Raw genomic sequence first — 22,098 nt, 5'->3', positions numbered from 1 at the left:
GCAGCACTGGTCAAGAATGAACACAATAAAACTCCGCAAGTGTTTGCAATACGCCCATTGACAAGTTACAACCTATCCTTTGTATCGTAGTTGCATCAGCTAACGTTCAGAATGTGTTATTGCTTTTCTTAATCACCACAATGTGTAGTGGTCAAATATCATGAAAGTCATGACGTGAATTTCGCTTTGTGGTCATTTTGACCACAACACGTGGCCATTATTACAGATGCCACAACACAAATTTCGCTTCATGGCTGGTTTTACAAACAGTTATGATCGGAATTTCGCTTCATGGCTGTTTTGAAATGACCACAACATGTTGTGGTCGTTTTTTTTGCTCAATGAGCGATTTCAGTCTTTGAGCCTAACATATACAAAATGATGACAAATTAACAAAAATTACTCTTCATGAACTAATTCCTATTAATCATACATTAACTTGTATGATTAATAGGAATTATCATGTCAATAGGATATGCCTTCCTTTCTCCACTCCACTACTTCACTCCAATCCAGTTACACTAATCTGATGTAGTGACATCTTGGTCGCCATCTACCTCATTTACGTGTTCTAAACATGTCTCTCGTTTCACCTATTGGCAATAAACTCTGGATGCAACAAATTGATTTAAGCTTGTTAATGCAATGATTTTATTGGTCTGAGTTATTCCAGATGTCTGTTATCATGTTGTTAATTAATAGTGTTCACCAGAAAGACAGACTGTGATGCTTTAGAATCTTGTTTTTACGTTTGGGAATGTAAAGTAGTTGCCCAAAACTAAATCTCAGATGTAACATAAATAAAGTAGGCTTTCTTCTAAAATACTTGACCTGGCCTTCTTAAACCTTTTCCATTTACTACCTTTATTTACTGGAAAAAATTTTATGTAAACCCATTATATAGGTGTATAAAATAGATGTACAGTATACACAAAATCACTAATGATAAATCATAAAACAATTTATTCCAAAACAGTTCTATTAATTTATCATTTATTACCATTTAAAGACAAAAGAAAATTTGCATACTAATGAGATGGATGTGCTTGTTTTGTTTTACATAAATAATTATATATTTGCTGAATATATGATACTGTGGGTCATAGGACATCTTCCAACATTTCTTAGAGTTGACTGATATCTTGATTTTGCTGAAAACACCACTTTGCATAAACACATATGAAACGTCTAACTTCTCGGAAGCCCATAAATTACCTAACGTGTGTTACGTAAACCAAAAATGAGGGTCAGTCATTGCCTGGCCTGGACTTTTAAATGAGCAAAACAAAATACAAATGAATCTGTTAATGTATAAAAAGCCTGAAATAATTACTTTACTATATGTAAAAATGAAAAAATTCTATTTATTAGTCTTTGACTGACAATGTACAATATGAAATAAGTTAGGAAAAATTCAAATATAAAAAGATACCTTATCTAATCAAAACAAAACCAAGGTGTATACAAAAACTTTCTTGACACTTGGGGAATTTAAAATTAACTTAGAATTATCTTAAATTATCTCCACAAGAACTGATAAGAAATATGAAACTGTGCTATATACAGGAAATTCACAAAATAATCTTACATTTAATTTGCCTAACCTTCACTAAGAAGAAACTTCTAATCTGCTATCCAAATTGAAAGTCTTTTTCCTTAACCTCTCTCGATCCTTAGCTTTTCCTCGTCTTATTCACAGCACATCTCTCTTCTTATAGTGCTGGGATGGTAATGTTACGTTGATACGCCCACTTGAGCATATTTATATACTTACAGTTAGCATTTATTTAACTCTAGCAATTTTCTTTCCTTGTCATGTCATCACACTCATAATTTTTTTCAAATTTTTGGTGATAATTTGGGGGGAGATCATTGTTTTAACTTCTCTTCAGAAGTCTTCCCCTTAAATGTCATTTTCGAGTTGATGGCGCATTTGATTTGCCCTTGGCAGTTGTTGTAGTAAAGTGAGTTTTGTTTTTAGTTTTGGAATTTTGTCTGCAGTAATCTATCCTTAACAGAATAAAATGCCTAAAAATAAATAAGAAAATAATTCCCAAACAAAATTAAACTGGTTGGAATCAACTCCTTACATGTAATACAAAATTTTACATACTCACAGACACCTTCTGTACTGATTCCATCAGTCTGTGTCTGTGAGTATTTATATCCTGTTCCAGCTTCTGAGATGGTTTTTACCAAATCTTTGTATTACCTGACTCACTTTGGGGTGCTATTCAGTTTAAGAAGCACTAAACTACACAGCTAATGAAGTGGACTGTAAAGTTTGTACTGATTTTTTACTTTTTGGGAGTCTGTGAAATAAATTTTGTATCAATATCAAAACCATACCTTTCAAACTTTTCTACCTTGGATTTATTTAAGATAAACAAACAAACATTTTTGGTTTTTGAATAAACTGAAAACATTTATTTATTTATTTTAAATAATATGACCCAAGCTGGAAAAGTATAAATGGTATAGTTTTGATGTTAGTTGTTCCAGTATTAATACTTTGAATTTTGTATTAATGTATTTAGTTTGTTATGCAGTAGCTTAATTTTATTACATCTTAATTATGTAAAATATAAACTTTATGATTTTATGTATATTTAATTACAGACTCTTGCTATATCCATGCTCTTAAGATATTCTCATCATCAAGTATTTGTATTTATTGGTAAGTAATATATTTAATTTGCTGTTTTTTTTTTTTACGATGACGATAATAGCAAAGTTTAAGAATTTTTTTTTCTCAAATTGTTTCCTGCTTTTTTTATTACATTCAAATAAAAGAATACATCAAATAAAGTTAATTTAGAACAGTTTGAAACTTTCTTTTAATTTATTTGTACAAATGCATATATTGTTCTATAATGTAGACATACTTTTACAATTATAATTGATTCCTGAAACCACTTCATTAGCTGTTAAGGAAGTATCATAAACTAAACTTTGCTTTCTCATGGATTGAGTTACATAATTGAGGTATTATTCGTGGAAATTTGAACTATTTGTTGCGACACTAAGATTGTCAGTAAGAAAAATATAGTATTTTGTGCAATTATAATAGAAAATGTATGCCAGTTTTCAGAGAAGAGTATTCTAAAGCAAGCAGTCTGAAGAAGAATTTTATTATATGAAGTGTTAATAAATTAGATTGACAATATGAAATGAGTGATAGAGGGGGGTCAATACAAGCTATTTTAGTCCTATGCTGTCATTATTGCACAAAACATGGTGTGCAACAATGACAGCAGGCTTTCTCACACTAGACGCATGCTACATAGGTCTGCAAAAACAGTTATGGCAGCGAAGAACTTTAGGAACCTATATCCCATCTGTATGTCATATTGGGTAACCCAGTTCATAGAAGCAAAATTGCTTGTATTGATCCCCTTTACATCTATCTATCTTATTTAATGTTGGATATAACAACTAATGCTTCAAAAAATAAAGTTTATGTGTAAATAAACTTTTACTTAAAGCTTCAAGAGAAGAAAAACAATAAATATGTAAACTATTCATATTATCATTACATATTAATATAATGACAATGAGAATATGCTTGAAATAAAGGCCTTCTATAAATAATGTTACCATTTTAAATTATAATTATGTTAATTATTATCTGAGAAGTATGCGACATACACCAATTAAGAGTAACCACCCAAATTTTGTCCAATCTGTATTCAAATTTTTTTTCGTCTAACTCTAGGAAGTGCCATAAATGAAAATGGTGATTTCACAAAAGAGAAGGCGTTTTGTTTTCTTCACTTTGCAGCGTCTGAATCACTTGTCATGTCATATCATCAAGTTTTATTGTTTACATGTATATATTTATTTACTTTTGTTTCTTTTTGATATATGTATTTAAATGTTTAAGCATATGTATATATATATATGTTACAGTCAAAACCCGTTTTTAGTTAGAACGCGTTTTAACTAGTTGAAACTAGTTTATACTGAATGTGTTTGTTAAAACCCGTTTTGTCTAGTTAAAACTAGTTTATACTGAATGTGTTTGTTAAAACCCGTTTTGTCTAGTTGAAACTAGTTTATACTCAATGTCTTTGTTAAAACCCGTTTTGTCTANGCTGTGCGGCTCTTCGCTGTAGAAAAATTGCCTAGACCTATTTTATACTATTAAAAATTTATTCTTTACATTATATAATGGCTATAATAAAAATAAATCATATCCTGTTTTATTAAACTACAAAAATATTTTTATACATTTGACATTATATAGCAGGTTTGACCAAATCTTTCACAATAAGAGCCATATACCATGTATCAAAAATATGACAGAGAGAGAGCTACATTCTGTATTGGAACAGTATTTTATATATAATCAGTAGACTATATATATATATATATATAGAGGAATAGCACCAAAGTTGGTCAGCAGTAAGGGTCCAGAAGAGCAGCATAGGGCTTGTGAATTCCAGTTTGGCCATCATAGTCATATAACATTTATTGAAAAGTATGTAATAGCATATAAAAAGTAGATATCGCTTGTTAGTCTAAAACTAATATATAGTAATTTAGATACAGATGTATTTAAATTACTGTATACCATTTTTAGATGAACAATAATTTAGATGCTGTAGTTTAAACAGACACTGTAACTATTGTTCTGTACTTATTGGAGTGGTTTTAGACTTTTGTAGAGATACAATACAGATATAATGATTTGTGTAAAGTATTTTTATGTTTCTTGCCATTATTTTAGGTTTTTTTTAATGCTATCAAAATGTTAAATAGACAAGTTCTTTTTATCCAGTTTAAATCATCCAGTACAAAATATCCAAAATATGAAAAATAAATAAAAAATGAATTTTATGGAAGTATTTTTCTATAAAAAGCATTTTCTATTTACTTTTTGTATTTTGTGTCAATTGAGTTGTTGAAACAATAGAGAATATTTTACACATTGCTGTAACAGTGAGCTATGATAGCGCAGTTTAAGTTTGTTCTACTGTATACTAAAGTACAGACCATATGACATTTGGTATTATGCTACTCTTGGCATAGTGTCAATTGCATAATGGCATATCTTTGTTTTGTTCTGTGTTGTTAGCTTTCTTATAATTGCTTTGTAGTCTATGTTTATATAGATATTTTGATGTTTCATAATCTGATTAAAAAAAAAAAAACACAACTAAACTGTCATTTAATTGTATCATTGCTAGTTCATTTTGTTTGATATGAGTTATTCTGATTCAATTCCAAAGTCAAATAATGTTTAATATTGAAGTTTGACATCAATACTTCATTGTATTAACCATGATACTTGTGATGAGGAACCCTATTTTGTTCTGTTTATTACCATTTATTTATGTTCTATTTTGTTTATTTTGAGGATTTTTAGTTTTGGATAACTACTTCACACTCTTGATCGTTAATTTGTAATGTTTTGTTTTTACAAATGAGGTAAAAACTGAACAACAATGGCTATTATTCAATAAGTAATTTAATAAATTTTTCAAACAATGTATATATGTTAAATAAATAAATAAATATGAGTAATCTACTGGAGCTGTATTCTGTAGCTCCCAAAGGATTTAATTGTGAATGAAAGTATTCACTTACATTACAGATAAATCTTACATTTTCACAATTTTGTCATTGTACTGATTTTATGATCATTTATCAATATAATATCTTGCTGATTGCCAGTTGGCAGAGACTATCCATTTTTTTTAACTCATAACTTTTATTTTAAACATGTCATTGTTTAAAAGATATATTTTATTAAAATTTGGATCAGAGTTTCATCGTCTATATTCCAAATTTTTGGTAATTTACTTTCAGTCGGGGTCAAAACATAACTTAACAAAATGGGTTTTTTTCAAATAAATGCTTACTTTATCTTTCTATTTAAGGAACAAAAACTTTTAAAAATTTGCTGCTTTTAAATTTTAAATTAAATTTCGTTTACTTTGAGGCTGAAGACTGTTTTATTTTCTTTAGATTTGTTTTTAAGAAGCTTAGAACGGCATTTCAGATAATTCAAAACATACGTTGTGAATATTTTATAATTTTGTAGACTTCTATAATACATTGTAGAATAATACATTAATTAAACATACATTGTATTATATGTTTAATTAATGCTAAAATAAAAAATTCATATTATTTAACTTATTCTTATGAAGATCGTTGCACACACAAAGTTCTTATCACACACGGATTATTAGACTATTACAATTATACATAAAAACAAATAAATTTTGTAAAAATTAGAGCAGTACCCTACGAAATTTGTCTTACGCATAATACAGTAGAGCCTCGAAAACTCGGCACTCAATAACCCGGCACTCCGGATAACTCGGCCACACCTTGGCAGGGCAAAAAATCCTTAGTTAATTAATTTTCATTATAGACAGCTTTATAAAAGTATAAAAGCTCTCATAAAGTATTTTTCTGGGGTCTGTCTTATTAGGTAAATTACTGTATACAGTGTATTCATTAATTTTTATTTTCATGTAGTAAAGGCTCTTTGCCTTCATAAAGGACGTACTTTTCCTTTGTTTAAGGGTATTTGGGCAGTTTATTCTCTGTTGTATTTACAAGCAAACAATACATACAAGTACAGTACAATATTTTCTGAGGAAACACCCATACTTATCCTTTTTTAACCCCATACCCGATAACCCGGCATTTTCGCAAACTCGGCCACCCTTCGGTCCACATTAGGCCGAGTTTTCGAGGCTCTACTGTAATAATAATCTAACCGAAGAGAGAACCCAAGTTCCAAAATGCATTTTAGTTAATTTGTAATATTTTTGTAATAACTGTAAATTATATTCGTTAGCCTTTATAAATAAAGTGGAATAAATCATTTTCAAATACTAATTCGTTTGTGTGTGATAAGCCCTGAAATATAAATTACAACAGTCTTTGTTTATGTAAGAATAAGTTAAATAATAATAATAATATAAGGGCAAGAAGCAGAATTATTAATGTTAATAAGAAAATTTAATTTGAGTCATTAAAAAACTGAAATAATAATAATAATATCTAATAAATCTTATACTAAATTATAATGTATAAATCTTTGATTATTAAAAAAATTGATTCTTGAAAATTTATTATATATTTATTTAATATTTATAGTTATTTTTACGTAAATATATAAAAGTTATTGCTGAAATAACTTACGATTATTTTAAGCCGTAAATTTAATTTCTAGATAAAAGTTACAGCTAAAGAAAGTTTTTTTTTGTTATTTTCTTTGTTGCTTTAGTTAAAATGTATAAAAGTTTAGTTTTAAAATATTTTAAATTTAATTTTATTTGCGCGTGTAGCTTACGCTAATTAACCTTAATTAAATATAGCGTCTCGTCTTCGAATCTTCGAAGGTTAATTAATTATCGGATAATGGTGCTTATTTTTATGAGTTGCTGATGCTAATTAATAAACTTTTGTTAGTTTCCAATGTAAAATTAGAAGTATTTTGCTGCAGTTGGATTGCCAATTCGTTATGCATATTATAACAAGTAAAAGAATTTTCTATTAATATTAGTTTATAAGTTTCTTTTTATTTTTTAACTACAGTATTATATAATTTAACTTTTTTCTATGATTTGTATGAAGATACTATGTTATAATATTTGGAGTTAGTAATATTAATCATCTGTCATCATGTTTTCTGTAGTATATTGATATTATCATCTTGTTTTATTTCTATTTTGATCATCTCTTTTATAGAATCTCATATACACGGTGCTTAGTAAAGTCTTTATACACTCACATAACTAATGAACACAGATAGATAAGTTAAACTGTGACTTACAGTTACAGTTTAATGACAATGCGCTTCGAGACGAGCCTGCTCGGGGTACCTCTTGTGGTAAAATTTGGAAATTACCACTTCTGTCTCGAAAACAATGTGCAATACTGGAAAAAAGTTGATTACAAAGTTGTAGAGCACCACGATTCGGTACAAAATGTATGAATGATTTGGTACAAAAAAATAGTTTGAATAGAAAGCACAGATGATAAAATGTGTATTTCTCATATGTTCATTTGTGTGCGCTCATTCATTTATTCTATGTTTATTTATAAAATGTGTAATTCTCATTTTCCTGTCTTTGTACTGCATTTTTACTCTCTGCTGTATGTTGTACATTGCTCACACATATGAGGAACTTACTATGCACCCTGTATACCATATGTATACTGTCATGCATATGTGTATTTTGAATGCACTTAATGAGGAAAAATAACTTGTATACATGTTTTTGTATCAAAAATAAATGATGTTCTATGGCAAAACTTATGATTTTAATGCTATATTTTTGTGAAAATAAATGTCTTTTAGTAGATACCATCTTAATGTTTGTTTGCACTGGTCTAAGATCTCCAGTTTGGGAATTACTATATTATAGTGCAGGGGTGGCCAACAGTTTTTGCCCCCGGGCCGAATTGGAAAGAGAACTTTTTTCACGGGCTGAACCAGAGGCTGCCGTAGGAAGATTTTGAGATGGTGCGAGATCTCATTGTGGTGTCACCCCGTTTGGTCATAGGTTCATGCCTCGCCAGGATGGGCTGGCCACTTGGAGTTTTCTGGGTTTTCTCCACGTCTGTAATGCCAAAATAGGGGCCAGTTATCCTTAAAAATACCTCCCAGAAGACATTCCCCTAGGCAGATCGCCCAAGTGTTGCATTGCCATAACTTAATAAAACAAAGAAACAAGCCAAGGGCGGTATTACATATTTGTGAATTTAGATATTACTTATGAAAAATCTCAAGTTATTTCAATTTTCTAATTTGTAATAATTTAAATATTTAAAAAAATATAACTAATGTCTGTTTTTATTTTAAATTTTTATAATTTAGTAAATATAATTTTATCTGAAAGATGAAGGTTGATTTGCCATGTGAATGCATTCTATTAATTTTTGGACAAGATAGAAGTTTAACCGTTGAACTTTAATCTAAATTTAGTAGTTTAATTAATGAATAATTAATTAGATTTTCTTAATGTGTTAAAGAAAAATATTTTTTTTGTAATAACGTACTTTGAAAGATAGAAGATAATGCTCATTCTCATCATTCAACATGTCTTTTTATTTTTCATTTCTCTATCATTTCATTCTGTGCAATAACTATAAGGTTGATTAATGAATAAGGTATTCAATTCCAGTGTTCCATGGATTGCAGGCTTAGAAATACATGTTTGCCACTGTTTAATAGCCATAAGTTTACAGTTCAGTATGTGCGCAGTCTCAGTTTGCTGTATTGTACTATTGTACAATAATCAAGTTTAAACATAAATTGGTTTTTCTAGTTCTATATAAAGCAGCAATCAGTGATTGAACTTTTAGGGTTGAAATGTTACATGGGAAAGGAGAAATGATCAATTTAGTTAAGTATTGTGAAACTTTACACACTCGAGAGAAATTAATATCTGCTGAAGGCCAAGGAGAATTGTTTTTTCTTCTAGCATGATGATTCAAGAACTCTTAAGAATCTAAAGTTACAGGTTATTCCACATTTTCTTTCTAAGATCTTGCATCATTGGACTTCTAATTGTTTCCAAAATAAAATGAGATGTCAAAAGGTCAATACTTTTTGATGGATGCTGGAATTCAAGCTTCCATTTGAGAATTGAGGAAAAATCATAAAGGTTTTTTTGTACACGGAATATGTTATGGATCTTTGAAAGAAAGACTCGAGATTTATTCATTACGCTACACACTGCTGTTAATGCATTGGCTTTTCAAAGAAAATGATGTACAGAACAAGTTGAGTGGTGCCACATGGTATAAAAAGAATTTTTGCATCAGTGCAGAAAAACTTCCAACCTTATGTTTAACAGAATACAATAATAGGGTATATTTCAGTATGCATCAAACAGTGCATTGATAAACTGCGACATACTAAAAGGTGTTATGATATTCACCCAAGAGTTCATTGGCACAGCGACCAATGCACACGGCCCTCCTCGAGCCACAGATATGATGAGCTCTGACAAAAATATATGTCCACCTTCACAGTTATATTATTGTAATACCATTTTTAACTACTTGTCTATAATAACTGAAAGTTATTTTGAGAAAATAAGTTTGCAAATACCAATACAATGCTGTTAGCTTCTGCCATCTTGTTAGGTTGTCGGGCATTTCAGTAAAGCTTATTAAACTGTCAACCATCAGTTGTGGCTGAGACTAATGTGTACTGGAATGTACAGTACCTATAGATTGAATGTTTGGAATGTACATTAACTCTAAATGGTGATTATGTTTAAAAATCAATATGTACAGTTAAAATAAATGATTTTTACTACTTTTGAAAACAATCACATTATTCTCCCGCTTCCCAAATTTTATAAAAATGGAGACCTTATTTATCAATTAACTCTTTTATAACATAATTCATTCATTTAACTTGCACTATATATTTCCATTTTTAATTAAAAAGTTGAAATCAAAAACCTTTAAAGTTATCATAATATTCTACAATAGACTCTTTGAGAATAATTCTAATAATTAGAATGAAATCTGTTTAATTAATATTAGCTCTGGAGCCATTGTACGATCGAAGTAATAACAAATGTACTTTAACTCGGCGGAAACTTTGTAACATGCAAACGTTTTTGGCTAGTCTTTTGTAGCCATCATCTGCTTGAATAAATATTTAAATATAAAGTCCATGTCCGATGATGGCTATTAAAGACTAGCTGGAAATGTATGCATATAAAAAATTTCCACTCAGTTTAAGGTCTGTTTGTTATTATTTAATTAATATTAAAAAATTTATTTGTTAGATCTAACTATTTATTCAAAATACTTTTCCTCGTAACTGAGGCATTAGTTTTTTGAAGGACTATCATGAATGGTGGCTCGAGTGCCAGATGAACAAACACCAAGCAGTTGTGTATAGATGAAGAATTCTTGTATTATAGTCGCACAATTATTTATTGCTAAGATTAATGTACTTTTATGGATGAAATATAACATAAATATGCAGTTTTATTACAGTGACGTTTATATATAGATAATAATAATCTAATTTTAATTATATGTAGGAGTTATATCATATATTACCATATTGTATTAACTATATCAAGAATGTTTTTTTGGACAGAGCAAAGCTTAGCATACATTCTTCCCTGAAGCTGTGCTACGGCACTTGAGCTTGATACATTCATGCTCGAAAAATTGACAAATAAATATCTTAATTAATTAATAAATTGTATTGTAAAATTAGGTTATATCTCAGATTGTGACATTTTCTCTGCACATTTTTGTTATACTTTATAGTAAGTCTTTAACATTCCAGTCTATACTTTTGTGGTCTTGCACAATATAAGACTACTGTAGAATGATGTTTTAAATTCATCCATATGAAAATATTTGCAGTGTAACGTTAAAAATAAAATAAACTGAAGCGTTTTATTTTACTACTACTATTTTTTATGTTTAATAGTTTAGGTGCAGGTCTGTTTTATCTTCATATTTGATATGTAATGTTGTCTAAATGAATTTCTCCACTTTGCAAGTATAAAAGGTTTTTATTTAAACAAACTATCAGTCTAAACGTCTTGAACAAAAAGTTCGAAGATCTTTATTATATGGTAGTTTAGAAGATTATTGATTTTAAAATAGTAAATAATTTTATCAACAGAGGGAAGCACTTTCTAGTTTTAAATTTAACTTGGTTTATTATTATTTAAGTGTAATGGTAGTCAGAATATTTTATTTGTAAATATCCTATACTCCGTACTAACTTTGTATATCTGATTAATTAATTTTCAGTCGCGCATTATCTCTTAGTGATTTTTCACTGGCTTTACATATTATAGAGAATTTATAACTTGCTTTAAACTTTTTGTCCTTGTATAACTATTCTTCTTTAAGCTAACCTTCTTGCTAAATACTTTCTTGCTTTTTGCATTTGTGTATGACGAGTCTTAAATACTTAAGCAGAAGATGATCTTATAGAAGAAGAGAATTTATAATAATAGAAAAATTTTATAATGTTATATAGAGCATTCTTTATTTGTTTATATATGCTATTGCTCTAGTTATATCAGACAAGGCATGAGCAAGGGGGTAATTGCTCCATTTGTAGGCATTACATAACTATATATGCCTGCACCTATTTCTTATTCAGATTTGCTTATTAGAATTACTTCTCGTTAATAAAATATATTTCTGAAACACAATTTTATTATATTATGTTTTTGTTCAGAAAGCTAAATAATGAACAAAAGGAAGTGATAAAAAAACATGCACAGAATAGATAATGCCCCAGGCACAAAGTAGATTGATACAGTTTTTGTCTGTCTAGTTTGAAAGTATTCTTTATTGTATTCTTCATCTTCTTTATCTTCTTTGAAAATAACGGTAACAAGTGCTCATACACGGTAATGGTTTTAGGCTCCACAAGCCAGATAGGTTGGCAATTTTGCTGGATTCTCCAGGAGGCTCTGGGAATTTGACAAAAATGTTAAGATTTCCGATCCCCGAATTGAAGCTTATTTCTCCCATATTTACTCAACTTTTGGGGTATTTATTAGAACAGACTAATGAATAGATAACAGCATTTTGATCCTGCTGAAAACAAAAATTTCAAATTCCCAAAATTTGTTATTCTTAGAATGGAAAACTCTCGGAATCAATTCTTCAGAGGAGCAAGCTTAAAGCCATACAAATATGGACTTAAACATTGGCATTGATCTGTACATGTATTTGGGAGATCAGACAATGGCAATGAATAAGAAAAATTTCTCATTATTGGGTTCGGATGGATATAAAAATAAGGTGCATCTATTGTGTTGCGTGCAGTACTCATTTCTATTCCTAATTATTTTAGCGTTGAATAAAATATAAATGAATTGGTTAGGGGAACAATTTGCCAGTACAAAAGTAATAGCAGGGAATTGTGCTGTTGGTACTTGTAGTATGTAAAATACTATGTAGATTCATTGTTAGATGTGTAATTCTTTGCATTGTGAATTTACAGTTGACATTGTGCATTGGCATAGTTACTGTAAGTTTCGAAACTTATCTTCACATCCTTTTTATATACTCAATGCTTTTTGATGACTTTTACTTCTTGATGTTCAATAATTATGAATATATGAAATGAATCTTGGTATCAAGCCCAATATCAAATCAGACTTTTGGTTTAGCAAAGCGCTATTCATACTCTACTGTAAAAGAATGTACAAAACAATTCCAATTAGGAAGAGAGTGCTTTGAAGGTGAGCCATGCCAAGGAAAGCTTACTGGTTGGCTACTGTAGAAGTCAATATTATGAAAAAAGTTTTAAAAGAGAGACAACTAAAGACTAAGAATTTAGCAGTAAGATTGCTATATCAAAAACCACTGTCCAATGATCCTAAATAAGCATGGTTAGTACATGATATGTACTGAGACTTCTTTCTTCAGTTTAAAAAGAACAGTTATTTTTTTATTTCTTAAACTCTTTCTGTCCTATGTGAACTAAGAAAACCTCTTTTAGCAAACCCATTATGCATTCGGCCAATCCCAAAACAGGGCAGTTGGGTGATGAGGGATGGGGCCTGACATACCCAGACAGACCACTGAAAAATTCCTGGGGATTTTTTGACCTGTCCTGATTCAATCCTGGATCCCCAGAGTAATAGGATGCCACCTTGATTGTAAGACATTCAGCCATCCAGAAAAGAACAGTTAGTGAGATATTTCAGAGAATTTTTATGCCTTTGTGAAGGCTAAAAGAAAGAAGTAATTGATTCAATTGTTAGTAGGGATTAAACTATGGTTTTTTATCATGATCCTCTATCAAAAAGAGAATCAATTGAATGACGTCAAGGTTCTTCTGGTTCTTCAAGGCCCAGGAAAACAAAGATGATTCATTCTCAAAAGAAGATCACAACTACAATTTTTTGGGATTCTGAGAGGATTCTTATGAGTGATTTAAAATAATGCAATACCACCATCACTACAGAATATTATGTTTTTTTTTAATGCATCAGTTGAGTGATATTAAAAAAAGACATAGTAAGCTGTTTTGTAGTACGTTGTTTCAGGACAATGCACCATGCAGACATCAGTTCGTACAAAGGCTGCTATTCAAAAATGCAACATTCGACTAATTCGCTCACCTTACAGTGCTGGTCTGGCCAAAAGCAATTACTGTTTGCTCTGAAAATTGAAATTAGATTTGTAAGGAGGAAAAATTCAAGACTGATGAAATGAAGTCTCTAATTGAAGAGAAGGACTTGGACTATTTTTATAATGGTATAAAACTTTATTAAAGGATTGTAAGAAATATGTTTACAAACAAGGAAGCTATATCAAGAAATAATACAAAATATTTATTTTTCTCAAGTAAATTAGGTCAGGGCGGAACCTTTTGGCTCTTTGTAACTTGCGTATAAAACACGAGGAAAAAGTAGAGAAGACAAGGTAATTCAGAAGTAATCTGTTGCGTGTACAAATATCACTTATGTTTATGAAAATGTGTAATTTTTTTTGCACAAAAGTTGTCTTTACACAATTAATTCTACGAAAAGATTATGTTTTGTTTTCTCATTTACTTATTCTCGGTAAAAGCATCATCGTGTCACTGGATAAATATCCAGTGGCGCACACGTCGCCTTTATCGAGAAAACGTTTGTTTGGCATACATTAACTAGATGATTTCTTTGTTATTGATTAATTAAAAAATTACTAATACTAGTATAAAATTCATATACTTTCTATGTATTTTAAACACCTGTGACACTAATGGAGTATAATGGATACAAAGCATATTACTATGTAATACAGAAAAGGTTCTATTAAATATTTACATTTAAACAGCCAATTAATGAGAGTATATAGAATACATTATTTATATATACACAAGGTGAATTGTTAATGACTGCAATAACTCTTTAAGAGATCAGAAGGGAGATAAACTTAATCAAAGTTCCTATAACTTAAAATAATTTAGGAAATCAATAGAAATCTAACCGAGATCATAAACTTAAGTTTCCTCATTTCCAAGTATTGTTATTTACCAAAAAAACTAAAGTAATTGAAAATTTGAAAGGGAGAAAATGTAGAATATCGTAATCTTTAATTACCATTGCTTTACATTTTATTTTGCAGCTGTAATTTTTATGCTATTATTTATAATCTGTATTTTTCTATTATATTGTTATAGAGTAGTAGTTAAATTGTGGCTTATTTCATTCTTTTACATTTCTCAAAATAAACAAGTTATAAAAAAAATTCTAAGTGAGTTAAAGACCTATTTGGTGTAGTTCTTTTCATTGTTTAAATTAATGAAATTACAGTCAACCCCCTATAACACTGTTGATTATTCCGTTTTATATTAAAACAGAAAAATCAACAATGTTATAGGGGGGTCGACTGGTACATTAATTATCAGTTCTTTACTTATTTAATTTTCTAATTATTTTCATGACTTCATTGAGGACGATCCTTTTATAACATACAAAATTGAAGTTTTCAATATAATTTTTATAGCGTTTTGCAACCTTTCAAATATTCAAATTTATATTTAAAGTTTATTAGTCGGTATAATCTTTTAACGCAGGGTTGTGTCATGTATTTGCACTAGAAGTCTCGATGTATATTTTAATTAAACATTTTTATCTTATTTATACGGCGATTAGAGATTTCAGGAATGAATAAAATAATTACATTTTTAGCGCAATTTAGCCTTTAATGATTTTGTAAAATAAAACAAAATGCTATAAACTTTAAAAAATGTTTCTATCTCCTAACAGGAGAAGTTGAGGAAAGAAAGAAGAGGAGATTTATTAAAAACAATTATCTCATATAGAAACAGAATAAGCTAAAGAAAGAATATCTTCTTTCTCAGATTATGGTGTTGCTTTAAAACTCTGCCATCTTTCTCCTTCTCTTTCATGTTAAAGATAACCTGGAAGAGTGGGAGGAAAGTAAAGGAAGAGAGTTGACTTTCAATAAACTATCTTCTAGGTTATCTTTAATTTTGATGAGGGTTTATTGAAACCCGGCACCCTTCCTATAACTTCCTCCCTGATGACATCTTTCTCCCTCTTTCATTTTTTAAAAATTTTCTCTTTATAAAGATGGTTATTTTACTTTTTTGAGATAATTACGTCTTTAGTATTTAAAATGCTTAAAATTTTACCCGATTTCTATAATTTATATAATATATAATTATTTATTTTCTATGTTAAATTGTATATTAACAGTAGTTTGATTTTAGAACCATTTAAAGTAAAATCATATCGATTTGAGAAGTCAGTTGTTTCTTATTTTATGTTTTTCCCTGGTTTTATTGGGAAGAATGGAAAGAAAGAAATTGATTTGACATATATTTCAAACAGTAACTAAAATTAATGTGAAGAATAAAGGAAATGTCATCAAATGTGAAATTTATATCCCAATATTGTTATTTTTCTGATGTCAGTTTACGAATATAGGTTTAACACACATCATGCATTTTAATTTAAGTTTAACGTAGTTTATTGCATCCTGTAAAACTTACAAAAAAAAAATTTGTTAATTATTTCTTTATAATAATAGTGTTTAAGAATTTAATTAATTTTGTATACGCTTTAGAGATATGAAACTTGAATATTCCATAGTAAAAATACTTTAAAGTTATCCAGAAGGAAAAGTATATGTTTATTTTTACATTAAATAAACAATAATAAAAATCTGATTGATGATACATGTAAATTATGGTATTACTGCTAATAGGGCAAATACCTCTGTGAAAGAACTTGATGAATAGATCCATCCAAATAGGAATGTGATAGGAATTCTTATTGGTTCATTAACTTTCTTGAGAAGAGCATATAGTGACAGATGTTACATTTGCACTATTAGATTAGACTTCATAATTGATTCATTCCAGAGAATGTAATAAAATTATTGCTCATTTATTTTCTTATGTAACGAATCTGCGGAATCGATGCCGGCGCGCAAACGAAAATTCGGGCGTTTTCTTCGACCCTAGCTATCTTTTTAATTTGCGCTAATGCTTTGGCTTAAATCTGCGGCCGCCGATTAAGAGACCGCGTCGTCCGCCCCGCATAGGGCTTCCGAGTATCTCCGTAAAAGCATTTACGGATAGATTCTCTCGTTTCGTCGACAATCAGTTTTCCTTTATGTTCCTTCTTTCAAATTCACTCGGAATGGATAATGACATTTTCATTATCTGGCAGTTGATTGCTTTGGGGCAAGGGAGATTTCAAAGTGGAAATGACAGATTGCCATTATAAGTGATAGGTAAATGTGCAACATTGAGTTATATTTATTACATTAGACACATGTAAGATTTGTTTATCAAGGTGAATAAAGATATTTGTTTGTACATTAATCTTTTAATTTTTATCTGTCGAGCATTGTTTTATTTATTTAATTGAATTTTTTAAATATATTTTTACATACATTTCATATAAAATTTAGTGTAGTATGAATGTTTACGTGCATACAGTCTGATGATATTCAACTATATTTTAAATCCCTTGCATAAATCCTCAAGAAAGAGTTTTCTAACTTGTATATTGAGATGTAATTTTTAATATAATTAATTATGTAATTAAATTATTATTTATTTCTTTTTTTATAATTTTTTTTAAAACACTCTCTTCTTACAGTAGATTTACTCCACACATTGGAAGCTGATACCACCACCACTTTTCCAATAGTACCTTTGCTTACCGTCATTCTGGCGCTGGTCGGTTAGTATTTATTTCGAAATACATTAACTTGAATAGTTATTAATTTTGAACGCCGTACTTTGAAAATTTATGAATGTTTTTAATTATTCAGGAACGGAAGCTATTATGTCAGAATTCTTTAATGACAACACGACGGCTTTTTACGTTATATTGATTGTGTGGATAGCGGATCAATACGATAGTATTTGTTGTCACACGAACATAACCAAGCGTTATTGGTTAAGGTAAGTTTTATTTTTGGGTTTCGGCCAATTACATTTTGAATAAGAGTTTATTCGACTCCGCTGCCGGGCCCATTAGACATTTAAACGGCTAACATTCAATTACTATTACTTTAATGAATTAAAGTGCCATAGAAGAGGGATTTCTGGTTGGGCTTATAAGTAAGAACAAATATTTCATGGTAAGATATGAAAGGAAAGTATTTAAAATTATGATATATTATTGTAAATAAGTGCAAGTTTAGTTAAAAATACAAAAAATTTTTGTCTCAGTTTGATGTTAGGTTTGCACCTTTATCTCACCTTAAAAAGTTTTTACTAATTTACACAAATAAAGACAGTCAGTTGGTTCAATTAGGATGAATTTCTCTTAATTTTTTCCACTGGATAGCGACACTGGGTCTGTCGACTCTATTAACCTCTATTGGGTCAAAGCAGTAATGGAGAAGGTAATATCCATTGGTCACAATAAACAACCACACCATTCGTTTCCTTTACAAGACCGATAGCCTGCAAACATAGACTTTTAGGCAATCGGTTAATACTAATCTAGCGTCCAGAGATACCAATCTCCTCTTTGAAAGGAGACTCGCCGGGCGCATTTTTGTCCGAGTATTGACAATTAGTTCAATTAATCGATGGGAAACATACGGTTTCTGATAAGAAATATAGTAAGTTAAGTGTAATATTTTGAAACGCTATGTATGCATTTTGCTTCATTTGCCGTTGATAAAATACATAAAATTTGGTGCTGTTGTGTATTATCAATAAGCTAATTGGCACCAGATCTAACAGAAGTTGGGCCATTATATTTCTTTCTAATTTAAATGAGGTATTTTGTGAACGGAGAAAGAAAAAAGTTAAGTATAATTCACCGATCAATTGATGCAATTAATTAGACAGAAATAGATGCATGTTTAGCTAGAAATGCATTGAAATTGTTACCATTTAATCTGTTATGATGCTTGCAAATTAATACATCTACAGTGGTTTTCAGTGGAACAATGTTTAAAATGATACTTTAAATAATTATAAACTGAATTCCTACTTGGCCATTTGCAAAATATTCAGATTTCAGTCCTCAGAAGTGAATCTTTCCCCGAAAATGGGAAGGTATAATTTAATTTGCAGCCTTTTTCCAAGCTCTCTAATTCCAGCAAGTAACAGGCAGGGAGATGCAATTAAGAGAATGCTATGATTAGATTGACACAATTTCAAGATCAGTATCAGTTTTACTTAATATATCCGAGAGGAAATCTTTAATATAAATACTTGGACTTAGAGAGAGGATATTGAAAATTTGTTGGAAGTAAACCGTTCTACTTAACGTTGATAAATTTGTAGCTAGATTGATTATAAAAGAGATGCGCCTCCAGTAAATAGTATTAAGGTGGATGAGTTTTCCGTAGATAGGAAGAAAAAATTATGGGAGACTTCGGAATTTAGAAAGAGGGAAGGAGAAAGAAGAAGAAGAAAAAAAACCGGCACCCCTGTTAGCGGGCGTGCGAGAAAAAAGGATTTTGTCGGGTTCCGTTGCGGGGTATATCGCTTCTCAGCGCACATTACCGTATTTACGCCAAGTCCGAGGATGTAAAGCGAAAGGAAAATAACTCATTTTCTCTTTTGGCTACGGGCAAAACGTTTTTTCCCGTTGTTCTTAATCATTTAAGAAGGGGAGGAAAAGGCGCGACGGGCGTTTTTACTCACTTGAAATATTCATGGACGGAAATATCGAATGCTTCGGAATCAAAATGCAGAGCGCTCGAATTAAATGTGACGCGGAGGACTTGGAGGAACGGAAGGGGAGAATGCCATTAGTGGCTCGTTCCATTAAAGATCCGGATGGAAATTCGGACCGTTTCTCCCTCTCCGGGGCGGGCCGTAAACGGGGGGGAGGGACGGCAGCGGAAGGGAAACGCCACTTTTAAGGCACGCGGAGCATTTTGCGCCGGGTTAATTCGGGGGATTTGTCGAGATCCGACGTCTACCGGAAGGGGGAGCGACGGGGAACGTGGCGAGTGGACGAACGGTCCCCGGGTCAAGCGGAATTGTCGCGGCTCAGACGGTTATTTGATCACAAATGACGTCAGAGCGTCGGACACAGTTTATTCCCATTAGGCGCTTAGTCGGCTCCGTATTACGGCACGTCAGGCTCTAATGGAAAAAGATGGCATCGTTTGTTTCGTTATCCAAAGAAACAGATTAAGTCGACTAACCCGATGATTCACTCGACGTTTCCGCTACAGATCCTCTTAATCGCCCGGACGGTCGCCATTTTGTCCTTCTCTTTGTTCTCTGTTTACTCCCCGACGACGTCCGGGGTAAACAGACCGGCACCCGCTAATTTTCTCCCTATTGTTGACCCGGTGAAAGGCCGTTCGGGGCGTAGCTCCTCTTCCATTCCCGACGGAACCTCCCTTTAATAGCGCGCCCTTTCTCCCCCTTTGCGGTTCGAGAATCCGCGTAATGCCCCTTCCTAATCAACGTTTGTTCGAGTGCGAATGCCGATGCAAATTGTAACTTCCTCGAAGGAGTTGGAACTTTGTTTCCTCCCTTCGGATCTCGAGTCGAATCGTATCCGATCTCCTCTAACGGAGGAGATCCAACCCTGGAGAATGGTAGAAATTCCATGGAATCTTAGCAGATTGTTGTAAACAACAGGATCGGATTTACAAGGATCTAGATTTAGAGCAGGCCAAATTAACAGGAAGACTTTTTTCCGGTTTTAGTCCCTGATAAACGAGAAAATTTCATAATTTAAAACCGTGTTTGAAAATGATGAGGATTTTAGGTAGTTTGGAATAGGAAGTGGGGCAAACGGTGCGAGCGAGAGGGCGCGGAACAGGTTATTACATTTGGTATATCGTTGCCGTTGCGGTGGGTGAAAAGAGAAAGCGAAGAGGAGGCGCAGCACATTCATCTCCGGACAGAAAACAGGCTGTCAGGAGGAGGAGAAATAAAAGCGGCAGAAATGGGAGAAACCTTATTTACAAAGTAACAGGTCTGCGCGCGTCGGCGGGGGCCCCTCGCAACTTTACGGCGCTGCACATCCAATATAGTCCCCGCGGAGTGCAGAAATATGTCGAGACGATGGACCGGCCTCGCAACCCGCCGAGACATAAAGTATTTATTGGTGGGGACATCGTCCACGAAACTCTATCCACCGTCACCCGCTAATAACGATTTACTAGGCGCATCTCGGGACAATTACGCGGACGTGTCTGGCCTCGATGATATAGTGCGGCAGGTAACGTCCGCTACTTCTAAATCACTTAGCCTCTCCCCCGTTTTCTCTTCCTTTTCACTTTCTCTCTCTCTCGCAGGTTCTTCTACTTGTACATGTACGCCTTCTACGCCTACAACTGCAGATTCAACGGGCACTACGGAGGACTGGCGTTGCTCACCTCTTGGTTCTTCGTTCAGGTAAGGCTCCCCCTCACCCCGTTACGCCGCTAATTGCTTCTGGAGATTGACTGACTCGTCCCGTCACCGGGGGACGTCGTAATTAGGCGTGGCGGATCTGTATTCATTAGGTGACACGTGTCAGTCAGGCCAGAGAGATTAGGACGGCTAATGTGACAAATGGATGGGTGTAAGGGCGTGTTTTTCTGTAATTCCCTCCGCCGTTACTCATCCGTCACCATATATCCTGTTTAAGCGAATCTCCTCTCCCCCCCTTTTGCAGCACGCCATGCTCTACTTCTTCCACCGGTACGAGCTTCCGGCCATCATCCAGGCCAGGGCCATTCAGCTTCCTCTACACAACATCATCCTCATCGGAAGGTTGATCGAACAGAGATTGAGGGACGATCGGCCCGCCGACGAACCTCGTCACGAACACTCAGTTCGAGAAGATCGGGAGCAGGAGAGGGATGCTGAGCCCCGTCCAACCCAACTTTAGTTCCAAGATTTATTTAAATAAAAAAGAAAAGTTCTGTACATCTTGTTGAAGAATAAAGATTATTCTCCTTGTTTATTATTATTATTATAAGTTCCTGTGAGGTCTTTTTTTGGTGGAACCCCCGTATTGAGTTGGTATTTATTTTAATACCCAATGTGGTTATGTCCATCGACCGGCATCGTCGTCACACAATGAATGCCCTCTCCCGTGTAGAACCGAGATGGGGAGACCCGTAATGCTTGTCAGGTGTATGCTCTATTAACAATCTACCTCGCGGATTATATATTATCTT

General features: G+C 32.1%; 1 protein-coding gene across 2 annotated transcripts in view; it reads left to right on the top strand.

The window, feature by feature from the left end:
* LOC111634635 (membralin-like) overlaps positions 1–21,896 on the top strand; it is a 60,378-nt gene extending 38,482 nt beyond the window's left edge. Inside the window, exons 7-11 of one of the 2 annotated variants that reach the window (XM_023379468.1) lie at positions 2,620–2,677; positions 17,604–17,684; positions 17,776–17,908; positions 21,229–21,328; positions 21,591–21,896. In XM_023379468.1, coding sequence (XP_023235236.1) covers positions 2,620–2,677; positions 17,604–17,684; positions 17,776–17,908; positions 21,229–21,328; positions 21,591–21,806 — 588 coding nt within the window. In that variant the 3' untranslated portion in view covers positions 21,807–21,896. Of the gene's footprint in view, positions 1–2,619; positions 2,678–17,600; positions 17,685–17,775; positions 17,909–21,228; positions 21,329–21,590 lie in introns of both variants that reach the window. The other variant, XM_023379467.1, reaches the window with a different exon arrangement.
* Positions 21,897–22,098: the final 202 nt, after the last annotated feature.

This window comes from Centruroides sculpturatus, unplaced genomic scaffold (assembly GCF_000671375.1).
Source record: "Centruroides sculpturatus isolate CEXI.00-Female unplaced genomic scaffold, Cexi_2.0 scaffold899, whole genome shotgun sequence".
Classification (NCBI taxonomy): Eukaryota; Metazoa; Arthropoda; class Arachnida; order Scorpiones; family Buthidae; genus Centruroides; species Centruroides sculpturatus.
The sequence above is the reverse complement of the archived record's forward strand: the minus strand, read 5'-3'. Positions and strand labels throughout refer to the sequence as shown.